Here is an 11,563-nt window from a genome sequence, read left to right as displayed (position 1 = left end):
CCTGAGTTCCTGCGCATGTGAGTGATGTGCGAGGTGTGAGGGCACGTATGTGTTCTGGAAATAAAACTCGATGCATGTTGCGAAGTTGTGCATGTGTTGCGAAGTGTTTTGGGAGTTTTTTCGTATGGCAGTAAATTGCCCGAAGGGTTGTGTTTGCTCGACCCCACGTACCGGAAGAGGACTTTTCGGTCTCGTTCGGGCCCAAACGGAAAGAGTTTTGTCCTTTTTAAAGTTAGTGACCGACTTGTTTGACGTTATCGTTGTTCCTCCTGTCCATTCTCCGCTGCCATGCATATTGGTGTGATGTTCCTTTCTTTCTTTACCGTCGTGTCAAAGGTATGGGCCACTCCTTACAACGCTGGGTCTGTCCGATATCCCCAATTTAACACCCGCACATGCCCTTGGGGCAAGTTAGCACACAAGTCGTGCACACTGTCGTACAACGGAATTTTGCATATTTACATATCGGTTACGCGTCGTGCGGCAAGCGTGGCCATGTATTGGTTGTGACGTGAGGTAAACATGTGAACTTTGCCCCGAAGCCTCCGGGACGGAGTGTGGTCGGTGTATGTATGTATGTATGTATGTATGTTTGTGTGTATGTATGTGTGTGCGTGTGAAGGTTACAAGTATCTGTGTGCGTATATAATTGTGCGTGCATGTGCGGGTGGTGGGTGCCGAAACGGACAACGCTCGAAGTCATCTAGCGTGCAGGATGCGTTTTGGCGTCCCATGACGTTCATGTCCCGCTTGGACAATCCATTTCATAGGACAGTGAACTGCACTGTTTATTCGCCGTTTCCCTGTCCACTCTGTACCCGAGGGCTCAGCGCTGTAACTTATTTGTAAGCTGCTGAAACCTTTCCAAACTTGCTTAGGGAAGAGACAGGACTGTCTTATCATTTTACAGCACCTTCTTCCTACAAGCATCGTTGACGCTGGATTCGTGGCAACGTTCCGATGGCGCGTCAGTAAGCACTTTAGGGCAAATGCTCGTCCAGCGCTCCAACCATATGTGTGTACGGCGCTTGTAACTGACCGCTGGTTCGTCTCAATTAGGTCCGTCATCCACCGGCATCGAGATCTGCTTTACATTTCCGGAAATCAACCGCTGCGTTGAGTTTCATGAGGTTTAGAGTTTGATGTGCATTGCGGCTCGCTTTGCGTCACAATTAACGGCTCCGACGGCGACCACTTTTCCGATAGCTCTGCAAAACCGATGGATGAAATTTTACAGAGTATTTAAATCCTATTGTTTAAGCAACTGCAAAAGTATGTATGCGCAACAATTACCAAGCTTGAGGGCGGCTGTCGCCCGCAAGTGGTCATGCCCGAAACCGATGACGGCAGCAAGGGCTTTCCTTTGCAGAAGGCACATAGGACCTCCAAACATGTATAAAATCCTGTAAGTATTACTTTCTCCCTGTGCCTCAATGCCACTGGTCCCGGACGGAACTTTTCGTGCATGTCCCCTGTCCCGCGCGGCCACAGTCTCATCTTCTCAAAAGTGCCTGATTACCTGCGATGCCGCAGGAGACCATCAGTCTTGCTTCCCCGAGGCCCGGTTAATTTATCGGAGCAACTGCTGCCGATATCAATTGTCCGCTCGATTGCGTCGTCGTCGTCGTCGTCTTCGTCCGTGTCGCCACCGCCTGCTGAGATAGAGGCAACCTGCCTTTGCTGCGTTGTTAGCGGCGTCAGCGGCGACCTGGCGGAGGAGCTCGGCGATGTACTGCTGGCGATGGGCGCCCAGTCCGTCGTGTGAGTCGTACGCCGTCGTATCATGTCGTACACATACGACCAAGCTCGTGAGACACCAAGCTGCCACGTCAAACACCGCCAATATCATCTTGTCAAATTGATCGCAAAGTTCAGAGCATGCAAGCCATTGCCCAGCAGCAACAGATGGCTACCCATGCCCAAGCCGCGGATTCTATTATGAAGGGAGTTGGTGAATGCCTGGCCGCTGTCATGTCGTACTAACAAAGTCGTAAAACCCTAAACTAAGCTAACAAGTACCCCCCCCTCCTCGAACTACCTATACAGGACCCCTGCATGCGCACCACGACCATAACTGGCCCGCAATGCCACCCCGGCCCCTTATTTGCTGCTTCCCATCTCCCCAACCCATAACCCCGCATTCCCCCAAAACACATACACACCCGCACACCCACCCGCACGCACGCGCACACGTCAGCGTGCAGGAGCACCGCCCACCCGGGGCTCCAGAGCAGGAGATCTACGACGACGGCGCGGGGCACCTGTGGGACCTGTGCGACCTCCTCGCGTACTTTCCCTTGGAGGTAGGGGGGCTGCCTTGGCGCGGCGGGAGTAGTGCTGGTGGTGTTAATGTTGGTGGTGGCTGGGGTGGTGGTGGTGGTGGTGGTGGTGAGAATGAGGGTTTTAGGGTAATGGTGGGTGCGTGGGTGGGGGAATCCTCCGTACGCCAAGATGGGTTCCCGTTGTTCCGCTGTCAGATGGCGATAGGAAGGAGGTCTACTGTCGCCCATGCCACACAATCACACACACATACATACACACATACACATATATAGGGTTTGGCACCACTGGTAAGGCGCGACCATTGCCCCCGGGAGATCCCGGGATCGATACCCAATAAGGTCAAAATCCTTCCGATGGTGGAAGGTAAAGCGCCCCTAGTCGATGGACGGTGGTGACCTGGGATAAAGTTAACCTACGAGTCGACCAGGAATGGAGTTGGGGCGCTGTCGACCCGGCAGATTCCGTTGGATGCTGGTGGTGGGTGCGGAACCTGAGCGATCAACTGAGAAGTTGACTAGGGTGACTGGATGAGGGTGCCCCGAAATACCGGGGAAGGCAGGGTTTCGCAGGGTAGCTGCCACGGGCGAAGATACACCCCCCTGTTTCACACATCATACACACACACGGTGAGGAACAGGACGACGTAATGCCCCTCAGGGCGGTGGGATGCCCCCCTGGGGAACCGGAGCACGGTACACCCCGTGTGGGGCTTCTTCTGTGCATGTGCGTGTGCGTGTGTTCCCCAATCCCCTCCACTTGCATATACCCCCCCCCAACACACACACATACATACACACACTCGCCAGCTCCCCTCCTCCTCCGCGTCGTCGTCGTCGTCGTCCCATCGTCATCATCAGCTTCATCGTAATGGGGCCGTTTACATGGCGTCAAGTGGCTCCTAAGTGGTTGTGGTAGTTGTAGTGGTTGCGGTGGTTGTGGTGGCGTTGTACGTCCACTGGGGGATTCAGGGTAGAGCCCTCTATCTGCCGCAACAACGTTCTCTCCTCTCCTCACTTTTCTCTCTCGTCCTCACTGGCCCCCCTTCCCTTCCCCTCCGTACTGACCCAGGCTGACGTGGACGGCACGCTGGCTGTTGCGCTGGACTGCCTAGGGCTGGGGACGGGGCCGCTGCCGGAGGAAGCAGGGGTGGTGCAGCAGCAGCACGGTGGTGGTGGTGGTGGTGGTGGCGGTGGTGGTGGTATCCGGTACCGAGTGGAGGCCGTGGCGAATGAGGCGTGGGTCGATCAGGTGGGGGCAGTAGCGGGATGAGGGTGAGGGTGAGGGGGATGTTGGGGTAGATTAGGGCAGCACCGGGCGGGGAAGCCAGCCTCCGCTCGCCGTGTTGGGTTTTAAATACCGTGTGCTTATGGGGGTTGTTGTCGTGGGAATCATCTCCATGCCATAACCGTTGATCATCATCCCCCTGTCGTACGTCATCCTCCCTTTCCCCTCTACCTCTTAACCCCTACTTTCGCTTCTTGCACCATTATCATTACCATCATGACCATCATTACCATCATCACCACCACCGCCGTCATATGATTCTTCCCCCCTTCCCCCTTTCCCCCCTTCTCTTTTGGGATCCAGATCAAGGCCAGCTACGTCCCGCAGCGGATATGCGAGGACCTCTGGGTGGTCCCCGAGTGGTCCGAGCCGGCGGACCCCGCAGCAACCAACATCATCCTGCAGCCAGGAGTGGCTTTCGGCACCGGTGAGTAATACGGAATATGTACGAACGGTGTCGTACACCGCATTATTGCATACCACAGAGCCGGCAACGTCTTGTTGTGTTCGTGTGTATGTGTGTGACGACCCATCCTGGGCTCACTTCCCTCCCATCCCTACCACAACCCCTCCTCCCCCTACCCCCCCTCCTCCTCCTCCCCCTACCCCTCCTCCATGCTATGCTGGCTGGGGCCTGGTGGCTCCTGAGGTCACTCTGGAACACAACGAGTTGCGCCGTACTTTGCAGCAGTAGCATCGGTAGCAGTAGCAGTAGGGGTAGCAGTAGCATCGGTAGCAGTAGCATCGGTAGCAGTTGAGATAATCTTGTTCCAAGCGCAGACATCCCCCCACCCCTGCCTAAACATTCCCTGGAACACCCACCCTACCTCACCCTACCTCACCCTACCTCACCCTACCTCACCCTACCTCGCCCTACCTCATCCTACCTCACCCTACCTCACCCTACCTCACCCTACCTCGCCCTACCTCACCCTACCTCGCCCTACCTCACCCTACCTCACCCTACCTCGCCCTACCTCACCCTACCTCACCCTACCTCACCCTACCTCGCCCTACCTCACCCTACCTCACCCTACCTCGCCCTACCTCACCCTACCTCACCCTACCTCACCCTACCTCACCCTACCTCGCCCTACCTCACCCTACCTCACCCTACCTCGCCCTACCTCACCCTACCTCACCCTACCTCACCCTACCTCGCCCTACCTCACCCTACCTCACCCTACCTCGCCCTACCTCACCCTACCTCACCCTACCTCACCCTACCTCACCCTACCTCACCCTACCTCACCCTACCTCACCCTACCTCACCCTACCTCACCCTACCTCACCCTACCTCACCCTACCTCACCCTACCTCGCCCTACCTCACCCTACCTCACCCTACCTCACCCTACCTCGCCCTACCTCACCCTACCTCGCCCTACCTCACCCTACCTCACCCTACCTCACACTACCTCACACTACCTCGCCCTACCTCACCCTACCTCACCCTACCTCACCCTACCTCACCCTACCTCGCCCTACCTCACCCTACCTCGCCCTACCTCACCCTACCTCACCCTACCTTACCCTACCTCACCCTACCTCACCCTACCTCGCCCTACCTCACCCTACCTCGCAGGTGAGCACCCCACCACCCGGCTGTGCCTGGGTGAGCTCAGGCGCCTGGGGGTGGCGGGCCGGCTGCGGGGCGCGGAGGTGTGCGACTACGGCTGCGGCTCGGGGGTGCTGGCGCTGGCGGCGCTCAAGTACGGAGCCAGAATGGCGGTGAGGTCGGGGGGATGGGGGGGGGAGAAGAGGTGACGGGATGTGGCGGGTTCGTGGTTTTGGCGGGCTTGTGGCATGGGATGGCGGTTGGATGGCGGTTGGAATGATGATGGGGGGGAGGGTCGGGTTGGGTTGGCGCTCTGGCGGCTGGGGGGAAGAGGGGAGGGGATTTGTAGGGGCCGACTATTTTGTACGTATATGTGTGTAAGCCCCGATTAATGACGCCTGCTTTCGCTGCGGCGTTTCGTACATTCGTTGTCTGTCCCTTTACCCGTGTGTGTGTGTGTGTGTTCGTGTGTTTTGGGTTTTGAGGAACACTCACCTCACTCCCCGCACCATCACCGCCAGCCTCTTCCCTCCCCTTCCAACCTCCTATCCTTCTCAACCCCATTCCCCCGCTCTTCAACCCCTCCCTGGCCCTAACCACCCCAACCCTACCCACCACCCACCCGATACTCGCCCCTAATTCCCCCCACAATACAAACCCGCGCTGTCCGCACCCCCTGGTACTCACCCATTAAAACTCTAAAACCCTAAAACCCGAAACCCCTAAAACCTGGCTCCCAGGTGGGTACCGACATCGACTCACTGGCTGTCAAGGCGGCTCAACGGAACGCCGCCCTCAACGGTTTCCAACCACCAGTGTTCATAGCGGTGCAGGTGGGGCCCGGAATCGACGAACCTGAGCCCCTACAGCGGCTCCAGCTGGGGACGGAGGAGGAGGCGGCAGTGGAGGCGGCAGTGGAGGCGGCAGTGGAGGCGGCAGTGGAGGCGGCAGTGGGGGCGGCAGTGGGGGCGGCAGTGGGGGCGGCAGTGGGGGCGGCAGTGGAGGCGGTGGGGACGACCGCGAAAAGCGCGCAGCGGAACGAGGTCGGCTCATCCCCCTCCTCCTCCTCCTCATCGTCATCATCATCAACATTACCATTCTCATCACCACCATCATCAGCAGCAGCACCGTCAGCACCATCCTGTTCGCGTCCTACGTCGTCGCCTCCACCGGCCGCGGCACCTCGTTTTGATTTGGTGGTCGCCAACATTCTGCGGGGGCCGCTGGTGGAGCTGCAGCCCAGGCTTGCGGGGTGAGTAGCAAAGAGGGGGTGGGCTGGGGATTGGTCTTTGAGGGTTAGGGTTGCCGTACAGTGTGCGCACGTACTACAGACTATATAAACACGGTTACCCAGGGATATGTGCGCGCGTGTGTGCGTGTGTTTGTGTGTTTGCATGTGTGTTTGTGTGTGTGTGTGTGTTTGTGTGTTTGTGTGTTTGTGTGTGTGTGTGTGGCATGCATGTAGTGTGAATCTGTGTATCGGCACGGTCATCAAGGCCTCCGCTCCACGCCCGGGTTCTCGCATTCCCCATACCTCGCCTACTTTATTATTTAACCCCCTCACCCCCTCCCACCACACCGATAAACACATACATACATACTCACAAACGCACATGCATACCCACACACGCGTACGTACATACATAGGTACGTACGGCCGGGTGGGCGGCTATTGCTGTCGGGCATCTTGTACGAGCAGGTCCCGGAGATCCAGGAGGCCTTCCGGGGGCAGTTCGGGGATTTCTTCGTCGCCACGGACCAGCAGTGGGCCATGATCGGGGCCACCAAGAAGGGGGACTAGGGAGGGGGCTAGGGAGGGGGCTAGGGAGGGGGCTAGGGAGGGGGCTAGGGAGGGGGTTTAGGGAGGGGGCTAGGGAGGGGGCTAGGGAGGGGGCTAGGGAGGGGGCTAGGGAGGGGGCTAGGGAGGGGGCTAGGGAGGGGGTTTAGGGAGGGGGCTAGGGAGGGGGCTAGGGAGGGGGCTAGGGAGGGGGCTAGGGAGGGGGCTAGGGAGGGGTCTAGGGAGGGGGTCTAGGGAGGGGGCTAGGGAGGGGGCTAGGGAGGGGGTTTAGGGAGGGGGCTAGGGAGGGGGCTAGGGAGGGGGCTAGGGAGGGGGTTTAGGGAGGGGGCTGCGGTGGAGGGAGGAGGGCCTAGGCGGAAAGGAGACGTCGTGGACTGTGGCTGGGAGGGTCACATGCATAAGAGTGCTTCAATTTTGGGTGGAATGGTGTCAAGTGAGATGAAGTGTGAAAGCAGAATTGGGACGAGGGCGGTGGGGTTGCAGCGGCGAGCTTCTCCTCCTTTTAAGCTGAGCTGTGCTCAGCTGTGGAGCGGCTGTACTGCTCACAATTTGGAATGTGTTTTTACTTGGTTTATCTTTGTATGTGTGTGCGTGTGTGTGTTTTAGGGTTGCATGTGTGTGTATGTGTCTCGCGATATGTAAGGCTATGGATATGGAAGCGCGCAAGTGAGGAGGGAACTGGCTCCTGTTGCGTGTTGCTGACCGATCAGTCAAGAGTCGCATTGCGGCTGGCGGACGTGGATGTTCTGATGACGAGGGAGGGCCGACTTGGAGCGCGTCTTGGCGCGTCTTGGCGCGGGGTCCTAGCAGGCCCTAACTCTTGTTGCTGTCTCGGGGCCGTACAGCAGCTGTAGTAAAGTAGCAAAGTAGTAAAATACGGGCGTGCATACTCTTTTGCGACACAATCTAACGCTTGGATCTTGGGTGCGGCGTTTTGATAAAGGCACATTGCGTGCTGTAAAATTGCAAACGGAAAGCATCCTGCGGTTTCCGGAAGGATATGCATATGACAGTCATAGGCGAGTACGGTACGCCGTGCAAGTTGAATTTCAAGTTTGCTCATCGTTTGTGCGATGACGCGTTCAGCGATGCAGGACGGATATAATGTCCGAGCTTAGGAAGCGTCCCTCGAATGGGGTAGCTTGCACTCCTGCGATTGACGTGCGTGTTAGTTCCAGCGCATGCAATGAACCTACGTCTTGTTTAAGATGCCACTTGCGTGCAGAAGAAGTACCAGAATGGCTTCATTTTCCTTACATAATAAGTGGTTATCGGCTTGGCGGGACATATTGGGCCTGCGCGTGCAGCTTATTTGTACTTCACAATGAGTGCCTCAACGCATGGACAATGATTTTGGGCGCCTTGCTATCGACAGGATCCATGGTCTTTGCCTTCTCATACTATTCCGTTCGCGGCAACGACATCTCAGCCTTTGTTATGTATTGGACGTCTCTAATCGTGCACCTTCCATTCTCGGTTGGGTATCATTTATTCCTTCCGATTTCCGTTGGAGTTTATAACACTTGGCGACGTCTAGACATGTCGTTCATCCTCATGATGTCAGTGCAGCTCACCTACGGCATGTCATACTTCGTTTATCCGCAGCTTTGGCACACGCTTATGGCGACAGCGCTGGTGTCTCTCGCGTCAGCGGCGGGCATACACGCCATCTACGGCTCCGTGAAGGAGGGCATGCCGCTGACGCGGGGCAACGTAACCCGGTGGATAGGTCTAACCGCCATAGGCTACTATTTCCCTATCATCTACCAAGCGGTGCTAGATGGACGTCGCGGCGAGTACAGTGTGCCCTTCATTGCCGCCATCGTTGTACCGACATCGCTCGTAGGGGGCGCACAGCTCTACGAGCTGCACATTCCAGAGCGCTTTTTTCCCGGGAAGCTCGATCTCGTGGTGCGTCTCAAATAGCTTTGGGATTATTAGAGCTACATCTCAGCCGCTATCGACGCGCGCTATCTGCGGGGCCCCTTCGGACATCCGGTTAGCCCCCACGCATGGGGCTGTCGCTACGTGGTCTGGGCGGTAACCGCAGGCCGTTAGACCCGGAGCTTCTTAGTCCTAACCCACAACACAATGTTAGATTTCGCATGTGTTTTGTTGCTTTGGTATATACCCAAGCTCCCCGGGGAGATGATGGACAAAGCAGCAGACAGGCAGACAGACAGAAAGGCAGACGGATGGGCATGCGGACTGGTTTCGTAGGATTCAAGGTTTGCTTGGGAAATTGGCATTGGCGACGGGTGATATGGCTGTTGATGATGAGGTTTCCGCGGGGGTGTAGAGCTCTGCAGTCCTCTGGCAGGAAGGAGATGCCCTTGCCTGCCGCGCCCCGTCCCGTCGGGGCAGAGGGGGGAGGGTGGAGGGTAGTGCGACCCTACTGCGACCCTACTACGCCAGGCGAAGCTGGATCCGACCGGACTTGCCGGTGGTGGTGCGGCTGTTAAGAGATATTACTTGTTGGGTTCGCTGAGGCCACCTTGTTAAGAAACCCGCGAGTGCCTGCACGGCACCGAGGAGCCGGGTCTTGTCGCACGGGTCAGCCAATTACGTCGATCGCCCTCCTGTACGGCTCTGTACGACAGGAAACACGGTTAGGGCATCACGCCGGGTTCCGGATAGCGCACCATCCCCATGTGATGCACGTCACATCTTTTCTCTCCTTCAAAAGCATCGCAGTTCATATTTCGCAGTTCCCACGCTGGAAATAATCTGTCCTTTCAGCACACCACATACAGGTTACATACTCGCCTTACATTAGTCGCAGTTTTTTGTAATTCTTCTTTTTATAAAACTAGTGAGTTACTGCGCCGTGCCCTGCCCTGCCTTGCCCTGCCCTGCTCCTCATACGCTCGTCAGGGCAACTCGCATCTGTGGATGCACATCGGTGTTATCGTCGCGCACCTGATGGGCTTCTGCTTCGTGCTGCACAACTTCCTGCGGCGAGCTGCCGGGCAACTGCCTTCATGACAGCTGGCAAGGCGAGGCAAGGCAAGGCCTGTGCCGCAGAGGCATGTGGACGTCCGGTGCTAGCACATTCCCGGCTCATCTATCCTCCCTGGTTCGATTCGCACTGCGAGCAGCTACACTGCCCAGTTGGAGTGGATGCTGATGAAGTGAGTTCAGTGCAGGAGGAGCAGGTAGCAGGATTTTCACCACAGCGCAAAGGGCGAGGATCGGGCACTGAGTCGGCCTGAACGCAACGCCTGAGACGGGTTGTATGTGTGTGTGTGCACGCGTGCGTGTGTGCCGCTGCTGCTGCTGCTGCTGATGATGATGATGATGATGATGATGATGATGATGATGATGTTAGTAAGGAGGAGGAGGACGAGGCGGAGGAGCACGATCAGCTGGGCAATTGGCTGTCAGCGTACGTCAGCATAGAGATCCATTTGCGCCTCGTTACACGAGCAAATATTAAATTAGCTAGCATATGACGAACTATTGGCTGATTGGCATCTGGACAAATGTACCGTGGCGTCTGAGTGATGACATGGATGATGTGTCACACAGCCAAAGCGAGCGTTAACGTAAATTACAGGGGACTTCCATTAGCACGCTTGTTCTTCTTCATGCTTTGCCTCATGCTTCCTTGACGGACTCCTGGCTCTTGGCCTGATTGACTGACAGATTTCAATTGACAATTGACCGCCCGGTAAAGCTTTGGGACGAGGGGATAAGGACGTCGTACATGATGTGGACCCAGATGCTCCCAGAGTCCAGTCTAGTAGTTCAGTACATTTCATTTATATTCGCGTGTGCTGCGTGGCGTGTGGAGGGGAGGCGGACGACACGTTTATTGATTTGCATTCTTTGTCCTGAAGGCCAGCATGGGCATCCGGCAAACGACCGAACTAACCCAATTAACCCAACTAACTAACAACCGGTTAAGCCGCGAGTCGATGTCTGTTGCAGTTATACCAATATATTTTTTGGGCGGGGCCCCAGCGCGAAGCGCCCAGGGGGGCCCCGACCTGTAGGATTGCCCATGTCCGTGTGTGTGTGTGTGTGTGTGTGTAACGGACCAAACATAATATCTCGCCCGGCTGAAACGCGTTATAGGTACTATACAGCATTCTCTATTGCAAGGTATCTCGCATGTAGCCAACAAAAATCGTATGAGCACAAACAAGTTTGGCTGCCTCAATTGACCGAGGCCAAAGTCACATCAACGCCTCTCGCGCTAAATTTCATCTCAAAAGGTACCGCGTATCTCATATTTGAATTCTTAGATGACGGCGTATGATAACTCGAACTCCCAGGCCTTGAGTGTGTAACGGACCAAACAGAATATTTCACCCGGCTGAAACGCGTTATCGGTACTATACAGCATTCTCTATTGCAAGGTATCTCGCATGTAGCTAACAAAGACCGTATGAGCACAAACAAGTTTAGCTGCCTCCATTCACCGACCTCAAAAGCCACATCAACGCCTCTCGCGCTAAATTTCATCCCAAAAGCTGCCGCGTATCTCACAATGGAATTCTGAGATGACGGCGTATGATAACTCGAACACCCAGCTTGTGTTACCATTTGCCGGCATGGGCAATCGGACTTGCCACCAGCAGGCCAACATAATTTGCTTTCATTTCTCTATGAAATACACAAGCTCCTTGTTTGTACATT

General features: G+C 56.1%; 2 protein-coding genes across 2 annotated transcripts in view; both read left to right on the top strand.

Annotated features, from left to right (window-relative positions):
• Window positions 1-1,391: 1,391 nt before the first annotated feature.
• Window positions 1,392-6,925, top strand: VOLCADRAFT_93358 (uncharacterized protein; the record flags this gene model as incomplete). Its single annotated transcript, XM_002952660.1, has 8 exons — window positions 1,392-1,405; window positions 1,534-1,761; window positions 2,198-2,303; window positions 3,352-3,531; window positions 3,871-3,994; window positions 5,152-5,297; window positions 5,865-5,957; window positions 6,824-6,925. 8 exons carry the CDS (start codon window positions 1,392-1,394, stop codon window positions 6,923-6,925), a joined length of 993 nt encoding a protein of 330 aa, XP_002952706.1.
• Window positions 6,926-8,018: 1,093 nt separating this feature from the next.
• Window positions 8,019-11,563, top strand: part of VOLCADRAFT_105620 (uncharacterized protein) — a gene marked incomplete at its 3' end in the record, with an annotated part of 4,639 nt that continues 1,094 nt past the window's right edge. Inside the window, exons 1-3 of the mRNA XM_002952659.1 lie at window positions 8,019-8,833; window positions 9,338-9,371; window positions 9,797-10,053. Of these exons, the coding sequence (XP_002952705.1) occupies window positions 8,027-8,833; window positions 9,338-9,371; window positions 9,797-10,053 (1,098 nt within the window). The 5' untranslated portion in view covers window positions 8,019-8,026. The remainder of the gene's footprint in view (window positions 8,834-9,337; window positions 9,372-9,796; window positions 10,054-11,563) is intronic.

The sequence above is a fragment of the Volvox carteri genome (genome assembly GCF_000143455.1).
Source record: "Volvox carteri f. nagariensis unplaced genomic scaffold VOLCAscaffold_31, whole genome shotgun sequence".
NCBI lineage: Eukaryota > Viridiplantae > Chlorophyta > Chlorophyceae > Chlamydomonadales > Volvocaceae > Volvox > Volvox carteri.
Note: the sequence above shows the minus strand (reverse complement) of the source record. Positions and strands in the feature narration are given on the sequence as shown.